The sequence below is a fragment of the Triturus cristatus genome, chromosome 2_1 (assembly GCF_964204655.1).
Source record: "Triturus cristatus chromosome 2_1, aTriCri1.1, whole genome shotgun sequence".
Lineage (NCBI taxonomy): Eukaryota > Metazoa > Chordata > Amphibia > Caudata > Salamandridae > Triturus > Triturus cristatus.
In genome coordinates, this window is record NC_140581.1 from 740,389,879 (window position 1) to 740,402,304 (window position 12,426).

Genomic DNA, 12,426 nt, shown 5'->3' on the forward strand with positions numbered 1-12,426 from the left:
CAGAACGGCTCGTTATTATGGGGAGGGCGGTCGTCCGAGTAGATCCTTAGCACAAAAGCTAGTAGCGCCGAGAACCCAGGAACAGATTACGGAGATGTTCGATGCTGATGGGGTTCCCCACTTCTCCACCCCTGAAATTAGCGATGCGGTGGTGCAGTTTTATACCCAGTTGTACGCTGTCGCAAGCCCCCCCCCCCAGAAGAGATTGATGCAGATCTGGAAGATGTACCCTTGGGCTGGTTCTCTAATTCCCATCGGGAGTATTTAATGCTGCCCTTCGATGAGGAAGATGTTAAGGAGGCCATCATGTCCCTGCCAACTTGCAAGGCGGCTGGCATAGACGGCCTACCCAGCAAGTTTTCCAAGGCTTAAGCGTCGGTCCTAGCCCCCGCCTCTTAGAGGTGTATGCAGAGGCGCATGACACCGGCAAGCTGCCCCCCTCCCTCCAGGAGGCTTTTTTGGTGACCCTGCTGAAACCGGATAAGCCTCCCAATCATTGTACATCCTATAGGCCTCTCTCGATTATTAACATCGATGTTAAGATTATTGCAAAAATGATCGCCACTCGGATGCAGCCGCTGGTTCCTCTCCTGGTTCTACCCGATCAATCTGGGTTCTTCCCCGCACGTTCTACTACACATAACCTTCGGACCATTTTCTCGACTCTTCATTATTTTGACTCAGACTTTCAGGCTGTTGCAGTGCTGCTCGATGCAGCAAAAGCTTTTGACTCTCTGCAATGGCCGTACCTGTTTATGGTCCTGACCCGGATAGGCTTCCCTCCCTTTTTTTTTACAATGGATCAGAGTGCTTTATGAAGGCCCGACCGCTAGGGTGCGTGTGAATGGGTGGGTGTCTTCTCCAATTCCTATTCAGAGAGGCACGCAACAGGGGTGCCCACTGCCACCAATGTTGTTCTCGCTCGCTCTTGAGCCCCTAGCTTGTAAACTCCGACAACACCATGGTGCAGCCGCCTTGCGCTTCCGGCAAAGGCCGCTGGTTGTCTCGCTATATGCAGACGACATGCTCCTTTACGTACGTGAATCTGCGGTGTATTTGCCCGAGCTGCTCCGAGAGTACATTAAATTTTAACAGTTCTCTGGCCTGGGGATAGACTGGTCGAAGTCAGTGGTATTCCTCCTGACGGAACGCACCAAAAAGATAGAATTGGAATACCCACTTACGTGGACATCGGATCCCGTGAAATATCTGGGGGTCTGGCTACATAGAAGTCCGGAGGTGGTGATCTCGGAGAATTACGGCCGTGCTATCACTCTTATCGCGGACCAGGCTGAGCGATGGACACATTTGCCTCTCTCCTTAGCAGATAGAATAGCAGTCGTAAAGATGACGTTTCTCCCCAAACTGCTCTATTTCTTCGTCAATATACCCATCAAACTCAATATGGTGTTGTTTAAGACCCTGCAATCCGCTTTGACCACGTTTGTCTGGGGTGGGAAAAAACCCAAGTGCCGGTGGGATCTTCTCGTGCAGCCCTTTGAGCGGGGCGGTTTTGAGGCCCTGGATTTCCGGCTATACTATTTGTGCACACAGGCTCAGTTCGCACACTATTAGCACTTCCCGCAACGATATCAGCCTCATGTGGCGATTGAATCTAATGCTGTGCTCCCAATAGCAGTGCAGGCGGCAACCTTATTGGGGGGCACGGGCGGTCCGCGAACTGAGATTAATCCTGTACAGTGTACGTCATGGGCCTTGCGCCAGCTGGCGGAGGGGGCTCGGCTGCCTTACCTTTATGCTCCATCTTTGCCTCTGGCCTCACACCCGGAGATTTCAGCGGCACGCGATAGGCAGGCCCTAAATGTATTGGCCAAAGTAGGCATCTCACGCATGGGAGATCTGTATGGGAATGGTCAATTTAAAACACTGCAAGCTGCATAGAGGGGTGAGGACCGAGGTTTCATGTTTGGCTTTACATATTTGCGGGTGCGACAGGCTATTAAAGCTGTATATCCTGACTACCCGGCTGAACCTACAACCCTGCGGGCCTTGCAGGCAATGCTGGCGGGAGAGGAACGGCGGGGCCTAATCACTAAACTTTACAATGCGTCATTGCGAGAGCGGGCACAGCCCGAGCACCCTTCCTGTGTTAAATGGCGAACAGCGCTGGGGGATGTCCTCACTCCGGATGTATGGTCTGAATGTTGTGCCCTTACCAGCGGCCTTACGGCCAATCTTAACCTTAGAATAATACATTTTAAATTCTTGCATCAATTATACTACACAGCTGCCCAGTTATATAAATACGGTCTTCAAGAAACAGCCCAGTGTGTGCGGTGTGGTATGGCGGATGCTGATTTTTTCCATATGGCTTGGAGTTGTGCCGGTGAGCTTGCTTTTTGGTCTGCAGTGACGAAACTGCTTACTGCTGTAGTCTTGGAGGCTGTGAACTGCTCCCCTGAACTTTGCTTACTGGGCTATGTGAAACACCTCAAGCCCTGTAATAGGCGTTTATTTGCTGTATCCACTCTGTTTGCGAAGAGGGCTGTGGTGAAATGCTGGGGTGCGAAAACCACTCCGACGATAAAACGATGGCTTCAGGATCTACTATATTGCAATCTCAGTTGCTAACATATGCGGAGGAACTTCCTGAGGCTTCTCGCCCCAAAGATTTCTGGGCCCCCCTCACTGCCTACTTGTTGACCAATCCTGATCTGGTCTGACTCTGACTTAACATTGCTCTCTCCCTCTGTATACTCTAGCAGACTTTGCAGGCTGAACAACACGTAGCCCGATGGATATTTTGTTGTGAAAATCCTCTTGTACCCTAATGCCTCTACTGCTGGCTCACTAACCTTCCTTGGGAACAGTGTACCCCGTTGCCATTGCTTCTATATCATGTATGTATCGCTATTGAACCACATGTGTTATTGTACTGTATAGGACCTCTTTGTTCTGCCTGTGGGATGGGTGGGTGGGGGGGGGGGAGGGGGGGAAGGTTTGGGGTTTATTTTGATTGTTGCATTGTAACAGTATTATTGCCATTGATAACACTGAACTCCTTGAAAATTAATAAACAAATAAAAAAAAAAAACATGCTTTAAAGTTGTGTATTAAGTGAAAAAGTGAACACTTTTTGTTCATGAAGAAATATTAAAATGGTGCAAGTGAAACAGGTGAAACAAATAAGGAGGGCTAAAGTGTATTGGTGCTCTCACGAGTGCTGGGGGAAACCCCACATGTACTCCTGGAAGCTCACCTCCACTGCATGCACAGCAAGGGGGGCAAACACACTTTGCCCTCGTAGGTCTGCACGGGCTGCCAACTGCACGCCACATGCCTGTAGGCTGAGACTACAGAAGGCCGCAGATAATTTGACACAGTCGTATGAGCACGTACCTGGGAACACATAACTGTTGGTGGACAGTTAGGGCACACTGGGTGGGGTGCGGCAGCACGACTCACTCTAAGGCTCTGCTCGGTCGCACTCAGCCTCGCGTGTGTGCGACACCACACCCCGTCTCCAATAGGCCCCAAGAAGAGACCACGTTGGGCTTCCAATGCATCCACCGGACTCAGATTTTCGCTGCCCTCCAGTGCGGATTTGCACGCCGGATGGCTCGCAGGAGGTAGGCACTCACAGATATGCGAAGGTGGAGTGCCCGCTTTGTCACCTATATGGTGTTGGTGACCAGTCATACATAGGCCTCACTAGAGATCCCCTAAGCCAGGAAAACATACATGAGACCACACACTAGAGGGGTGGTGTGCACTAGCCTCGAGTGGCTACAGCACCTTTATTTAAAACGTTCAGGCTGCACCCGGCCCTTCGGGTGCAAAGAAATATTATCTGTTAGTGGCCAGGTGGCTCACTACAGAGAAGACGTTTACAAATGTATGAGACAATACAGATACAGTCCAATAATAGACAAAAGAAAGTAGAACAGTGTTCTGTCAGAAACACACTTTAGAGAGTGGTCAGAACGTACTGACAGACTTGAACTTTTATTCACATCTTCGAAATGGGGACACAAAAAGAAAAACATTGTCTATCTCTCATGCTAAATGGAGAATATCTTTAGCCAGTGCCCAATGGATTAACCTCAAACAGTTTGTCGCTGGCTGCCCACAGGTACTCTAAACACTAATAATACCATGGTTTAGATTCAAAGTCCAGAACCAGACAAAAGTCGTAGGTGCAAGCGGGTTGAAAGAGGCACAGATACAGAAGTTCAGCAAAAAAGCAGCATTATCCAACCAAACAAGGTCTGATCCCACCCAAGTAGGAAAAGGAATTAACTGCCATGTTGGCAGGCACTGGGCGCCTAAGAGCTAGACACTGCAAGGGGAACATGGGGCCAGCACATGCCTAGGACATCAAAGTAAAATCATTCTTAGCTAGGCTAGAGATGTTCTGGTCCCCTGATATGCAGACAATCCATTCCATGAGTCTGGTGGAAGAAGACTGAACATAAAAATACTTAAGCTACTGGAAACTGGAGTGCATCAATAAGCAGCCCTTTATCACTTGCATCAGAACTTACAATGCTTACATTATCAACTGAACGCATAAAAAGGTATACTTCAATTTTATAAATCAAAGTTGAAAACTTACGAAAAAATGTTAAGTGCATTCACACTGCATTATCGAGTAAACGCAATCAGCAACAGGACCATTGAAAATGCAGCCCCTGGGCAGAAATGGGAAAAAGTAGAAACACTAGGAACGCGATTGCAGAAAAACACCAGCCGGTCTACGCAGACCGCCAATTTCCCTGCCTATTTGTGACACAAAAGATTCTAAACGTTGGTTTGGTTACTCTGTACAATTTCTTCCCTGTGCACTATCTTTGTCACCACTACATCTGCTAGGAATTTGTCCCACGCATTCAATACCCATACCTAGAAACAATATTTTCTCATATTACTCCTGAGCTCCACATCACTAACTAGTCTTATAACAGGAAAGTTTTCAATGTGCTACAACATTGTAGAATGTTAACAATAAGATTTATTCGGACTGGTAGATCATGACACAGTTTACAACAAAGAAAGCAGCCTTTCTTAGGAAATGCAGAATGGACAGCGCACAGAGCCTTAAAGTGATTTCTTTGCCTCAGAGGAACGTAGTGAAAGGATCCTCGAGTCGCATAAATGTGGTCATGTATACATAGCTTACAAGCCAGTCGGACTCGGGGAATAGTCGGAACACTGCGCCTCAGCCACACGTGATCCGACAACGCAAGCGCTACCGCGCTTGCATTAACCATGCATATGCCTTAGCCATGCATATGCATGGTTAAGGCAGTGCGCAGTCTAGTTGCTAGTTGCGGAGTGGCGGAAGCATCCAAGCAGCAGGAAGGATCGAGAGAGTACACAAAGTGGTGAGGTAAATGGGGCCGGGTTTTGGGGGGTTAGTTTGTATGGTTTTGGGGGGGGCTCGGAGTCGTTTTTAGGGTTGGGGGGGTTCAGGGTAGTTTTCAGGACTGGGAGGTCGGGGTAGTTTTCAGGGCCGGGCAAGGGGGGGGTAGTTTTCACGGCTGGGGGAGGGGGTTGTTTTTTAGGGAGGAGGGGGTAGTTTTAGGTGTCAGGACAGGGGCTTGGGGTCCGTTTTAGGGCTACAGTCGGGGGGCAGGGATCATGATACTTTTTAGGGCTTAGGGGGGGCAGGGTGGTGTTTAGGACTCGAGGGGGGTGGGTAGTTTATAGCTTGGGGTAGTTTCTATGGCTTAGGGGAGGGCGGGGTAGTTTTTAGGACTCAGGGAAGGGATGTTTCTAGGGCTTGGGGGAGGGGTTGGTTTTCAGGAGTGAGAGGGTAGTTTTAGGACTCAGGACGGGGGTAGGGTTCAAGGGGGTGGGGGGGTTTAAGACTTTCCTGTCAAGTCTTAACCACGGATATGTTTTTACCATACAAAGCCTAATTCGTTGTAAAGGCATAAGTGGTAAAGGCATATACGTGGTTAAGACTTGCATTGTTGAGACTGTGTGGAACCGGCATGAACGTGGTAAATGTATGCGTGGTTCCATCACCCAACTGTCGGACTACCAAATTCTCAATTAATTGCAGCTTTAAAGGGAGAGATAAAAAGAACTGCATCAGTCAAGGCATTAAAGCACACAGGCACTAATGACCAAAGCACGAGTTTTGGAAGAGATGGTAAATGAGACTAAAACAAGCAGAGGGCTGGGCATCAAAAAGAACAGGTTCTTAGCTCTAGGAACGGGAAACTGAATCCAAATAGGAAAGTGCCTACTGGAACTGCATGACAGGTCTCCCCATCACTAAGGCAAAAGTCTTTTAATCGTTAATTTTGAGAAAATTGTCAGAAATCCAGTTATTAATGGTTGCAAGGCCATGGGACTGGATAACATAATTTGGAAGGTGAGTTTATGCTATACATAACTTTTTAAAATGTTTAACACTAGTGAATGGCTGGCTAAAAATTAGGTAATAATCAAACTTTACAAAATTATGCCACTATTTTTGACTGTCTTACAATACAAAATGTAATGAATGAATGATAAAACGTTTTGAACTTGCGTACCTTTTTTAACTAAACAATCCCATCTTAAATTAGCGAATTTACTGTGGGTTATAAAAAAAGATGCTGCGATTAACGTTATAAAATTAATCTATTGATTATGTATTTATCATTTTTTTACTGTTACATTACTTAATACATACAATTGTATATTCTATTAATTATCACTTTAAATTATATTAAATACTTAATGTTATGTAATTCTTTCCCCGAATTATATTAGTTACTTAGTAATAAAGGCATAAAGCTTTAGTTGGGAGTGTGTGTTATATATTTCAGATTTGTAAAAGCATTTCACCACACGTGTACCTAAAATAGACACTATCAAAAACAACTATGCATTAGTTTTGTTGTTTTGAGACATTTGTTACTTTTCATTATGTTAGTGGAATTTGCATAAGAACATTCAGCCCCTAATACTGCCTTGTAGTGCTATCAGCAGCTTGGAAGCCATTCCGCAATGGCTTGGAGAGTTTAATCAAAGACTTTAGTCTCAATGGGCTTGCAATTATGTGCTTTCAATATTGTGTATGGGATTGTTTATTAGTTAGTTAGGTACCCATGTTTTCATAATTGAGCAGAGAGTGTGTGCTTTGGCCCAAGAGTCATCTTCTAAGCATGGGCAGTAGTTTCCCCAAAATACGACCAAAACTTTCAAAATTTCGGGAGTCACTGGTATGATCCCAACAATACTCCCTGTAAAAATACAAAATGGTCTCCTGGGAAATTCAATTAGCCCCTAAATTGATCCTTCTTCACAGCACAGAAGACATAGGAGGAAATATGTATAAAAAGCACATGTTGTTTCTGGAGCTTACCGTGATGTAAAGAGATATAGTTAGTATGTGGAAAGCCAACATATTTCCATCGGTGGGGGCAATGAAAAGAGGAATGGATCATTGTATGGGTCTTGAGGTGATGGTGTGTGAAGCACTTGGATGCCCACAAAAACATTAGAAGATCTGGAAGTGATGGGCAATTTATAGAGGTATAATCTTAGCCCTAGTACCCACTCTTGAATCCCAACTGGAAGATGAGATGAATTATGGAGCCTCGGCACCAGAGACGGAAGTCTAATGTGGTATCTGAATAAGAGTTTTATTGGTGGCGTGTGGTGCAGGGGAGGATCTGAACTGATTGAGCAAGTTTTTGGGTTTTATTTGTTCACAGGAGGTTATATAGCCATCTCCTATGTATGTGTGTGGGCCGGGTTGGCCTTCAAATATTGTAAAAACTCAATAAGCGATTTGACATAAAAATTACAAAAAGGCGAGGGCAATTATTTTGTATTATTCCTTTGATTATAGTCTATGTGTGGAAATGTTGTTTTAAACCATATCTTCTACACTCCCCCAGCTGTTTTTTTAAAACTGTATAAAGAAGTTGGGAATAATATTTTTGCACCTATATATAGGTGAAAAGACATTTTTACTGAATTTCAGCAAATCAACATGTTGCATATTTTATTTTTACTCAACAACAATGGAGAAAAGCCATTATGATTTTTTTATTTATTTCTGACAAAATGACTAACAAACAACTAGACAGAAAACTAAACAAAAAGCCATTACTTTTCAATTCCATGAAGTGAAAAAATATGATTTTTATCAATTCTGCAAAGAGAATCAGAATGACATGCGCCTCCAGAATAGCGGAAGAACAGGCTGATGTACCTGAAATAGGTACCTGTACAAACCAGATATAAATCCTTCCTTTCTTCTTATATATCCGAGCATGTATTCCAATCGACCCAATCACCTCAGCAACCTTTACATTTTCTTGATCTATGCTCAGTCTCTGAGCTTTTGAGTTCATTTAGTTCTTGTCAAAGCATGTCACGTGGGCGCTAGATTCATAGTCGACATCTTTAAGTTAGCATGAGCCCGGTAGCCATGATGCAGCTTTTGCGCACAAACACTACATGTCTTTATTTTTGCGAGACTATGTTTATACTTTACACATGAGAACTCGTTCTTTGCCTGTTCCTGGAGTTTAGTCTGAACATTGTTAGCAAGGTCGGTAAACACTGCCTCTTGTTATTCTGTTCTGGTCAGGCTCTAGAACTTAGACAAAACATACCAATGCAGCTGTGTTAGCTGGAGAACCGTGCTTTGATATTATGGGATGCATGTTTAGGTAACACACACTTGGAGAGGGACTTTTACAGGGAGAAGAGCAACCCGCACCTGTGATGTTGAAATACGATCTATGGCCTGAGGTATGGGGTCTCCTGACAAAGCCCAGAGATCTTCTATTATATAATAATACTTATCCTTACCAAAGGGAGGGTGGTTAGTCCTTAAAGTCCTTTATCCACTGTCTTTATAAAATGACATCACCCTTTATGATATATGGCCTTGCTGCAATGCTAACTGTATTGATATTATGCATTTTGCTGCTGGTTGTGGCACATATACTGCATTTTAGAGTACGTTTGTTAAAATAAATATTTAAAACTATCTTCGTGCTTCTGTCAGATCTTTTTGTGGACAAGTACGAGAGAGTGAGCAAAAAGGTGTGTCTTGTTACCGTGATTCCTGAGAGATCCGGGAGTGTTGTGTTCTGGGGTGTCTAATTACAGGTTTTTCCGTTTGTGAATAGGAGAAAGGAGTGAGACACTATAGCTAGTCGGTCCTAGGCTCGTGGGTACTAAGGCGGTAGGAAGGCTTATCCCCTATACACCGAGGTCCCATAATCATGCGCCTAGTTCTGTGTATGTGAAGAATCCCTGCAACAAGCAGGAAGGATGCTCAATAAGTTTGCTATTCTTTCTATGAATATGTTTTAGGTCTGTAAACAAGTGACAGAAAAGATAGCAAAATCAACTCAACTGTGAGGAAATAAGACCGGAAGAATCCAGAGGATTAATGTATAATCATCTTGATTGACAGGAGCAGAAAGTTAATGTGTACAGTTAGGCCCGGTAAGAAAAATACTCTAATAACCCTAATCAAAAAAGCTATGTGTTCAAGATGGTTTCTCAGGTCTTGGTACAAAAATATGTTGGCTAGTAAAACAATAATAAACCAGTTAAACAATTTTCACGGTAGTTAGCGTACACCTTACTGTGACTTCAACTTAGGCGACTTGGTGAACTACGTTATGGATTGAGTCCAAATAGTTTGATGGCACAGAACAACGAGCACCCACTGATTTTAATTTTGGGCAGTGTTTAAGAACCATCAAAGGCTGCCTGTGTCATGGTCAGTGCGACATTCACGTAGATGCTCCTTAGTGTGACTAAAGTACGTAACAAGGATATGGCAGCAACACCACTGGCACTGTTTAGACAGGGACAGTGAGTGATAGGTGAAAGGTAGAAGGTACAACGTGGAATTAATTCTATAGACAGAATAACGTTTGCTGTGAAATTGTCTTTACTTGCTAAAACTGGCAAAAATCAATGAGGAGGCAATGGAGGCTGTGATTTTTCACATTGTTCTTCGGTGCCCCCGTGAGGGATTTTCAGTCCATGTTCCTATTTTTCATCTTTTTAACTTTTTTTATTTTTACATCTTTGAACCTAATTGTGAGTGGAAGCATTTAGTTTCTACAGAATGTATTGACATGGGTATTCTTACCTACTAATGTTAATCCTACACCCACCCCTTTGGGATGGATCTTTATTTACAGAGTTTTTTGGTATATAGGTTTAAGCTTCAATTTTGATTTGAATAAAGGACCTGATCACCATATAGTGCAACACAATCCCTTGCTTCAACTTTGAACTAGGGGGGTCATTAGGAGGCCGGCCGCCATCCAATCGTATTTGGGACTGTCCGCCCACGAGGCAAAGGTCCCACAAGGCTAATTAGGATGACCACTGTGGTGGTCGAATTGCCCATGTTTTGCATTGTGGCGGGTGCTGCGCTCTGCAACACCCACCGCAAGCCGAAACAGACACCCCACACATATCCCTGCACTACGTGGCAGGCACCATGCGACCTATGTCCCTGGCCCATGGGGTTAGAGGGGCCCACTAGAGGCCCCCAAATCCGTTTCCACCTTCTGTTTTGCTGCAGGTTGACCGCCGCAGAATGACCGGCAGAAAGGGATATTTTAATCCCTATGGCAGAGCCTGACCGGCACCACCCCAATTCTGGGATTCCAGGGTCGTCTGACAGGCGGTTGGATACAGACCACATGTCGGGACCGTGGCGGTCGGTGTTTCCGACCACCACCCGCCATAATGCCAATTGTTATATGGCTGACAGAAATCTCTGGTAAGATGGCTGAAAAACAGCCACCGACAGTCTGTTGGTGTCGGTCCTTCGGGCATCGCAATGAGGCCCTAGGTTTTCAAACTCCAGCTTTTACTAAGAGATACAGCTTGTTTAAATAAGTGGTGTGACATGGGATACACACCAACTAGATACAAGTCTGAGGGGTTCCAATAAGGACTAAAGGGTTTTTCCACTTTTAATGGACAAAATATGTTATACTTACTTAAGGGGAGTGCTTTTACATGTGTCAAACAAAATGGATGCTTAAATAGAGAGTGGACACAGCAACGTAAAATACAGATTATGTGAACAGATCTAAAGACAAAGTATATTAAAAGTTGTCCACCAACAAGTGTGGCTTATCAGTAATACATGACCTTAACGTGAAATCTTAGTAATCATTCAACTGGAATTAAATCCAGCTTCTTCCTGAGTGAATGTCTACTTTATATCATACCAGTGTGGATGTGATCACATACAGAGAGATGCAGGAGCTACCAAAATACCTTGTATTTGTTTTATTGTATTGAAAGCCTCTCCAAAGCACGCAAGGCAACCCACAATCCTTTGTAAACAGGGCATGATTTTAGTCTTTTGTCACCATGATGCACGCTTCTGACCTGTACATCTATCCGGCTAAGCCCGTTTCATTCTTTTTGGGATTCCACGTTCCATTTTACATACTTGTGAAAGAATACCTCATTGATAAAAAAAACAGACAATGGCTGATACCTCTCAGTGAGTTATCCTTTCAACAGAGCCGATGGCAGAGCTTTATAAAACTAGAAGACTTAGCATACCTCCATTTCAGCATTTGCAAGCTGTCGTTCACGTTTTTCCAAGTCTGACAATGTTTTCTGAAGTTGCTCTTCCAAAATTGTGTACTCTGCAACCTGGAAAGCATAAAATATAACTGTATTAGATTATTACCTTAGAACACAAGAACATTCTTTTGTGACTATCTCAAACAAATAAAAGTACCCCAAGTAAAGACTTGTCGCGATACATGAAACAAAAAGAAAGCTTAGTAGGATAATCCCATAGATGCAGGCAAAACCCGACTGTAATAACTCACATTTGTAGACACCCACACTCAAAATACCAACAAGCAATTTTGCGCTAAGGGAAAATGTGCTACAGCAAATACATTTACCACATAGCAGCAGGGTGCATTGTGGGCACTGGCACACATGCAAACAATAACAACATTAATCCATGCTACTGTCAATGACCTGCACTAGGTTTGTCTGTCTCTGGCTGCAGTGGGCAGTTTGTGTTAGTACTTTAAATGTACCAGATGGTCCCTTTTGAATAGAGAACCCACACATATAATTTGACCTCAGTCCTGTTTGGCCAGCCAATGTAAGCTTCGTGGCTTGTGTTTTTACGTTTAATACTACCCACATTTTACGAAGAACGATGCAGGCAGTTTGTAAAACAAGCATTTCTTTGAGGCGCACAACAGTCTGCCCAAAAACATGGAATATTTCTGGAAATTCAGAAGTATGCTACGTGTAACCAATCAGATGAAAGCAATCAAGCCCACACACGTGTCCCATATATAAATCTTAGCAGTGGAAGTAAAATCCTTTCCATGCCAGAGTGGTCTGGGAAAAAAGCCTACTTTTCCCTCTGGACTGGCATGTTTATCAGGAGTACATTAAACGTACATGTAACAAAAAAATTAAAAGGATAATGTA

General features: G+C 44.0%; 1 protein-coding gene across 1 annotated transcript in view; it reads right to left on the reverse strand.

The window, feature by feature from the left end:
* The window catches only part of CEP120 (centrosomal protein 120), a 417,274-nt gene that overhangs the window by 133,526 nt on the left and 271,322 nt on the right, over positions 1–12,426 (reverse strand). Inside the window, exon 15 of the mRNA XM_085632676.1 lies at positions 11,527–11,619. Within this exon, the coding sequence (XP_085488802.1) occupies positions 11,527–11,619 (93 nt within the window). The remainder of the gene's footprint in view (positions 1–11,526; positions 11,620–12,426) is intronic.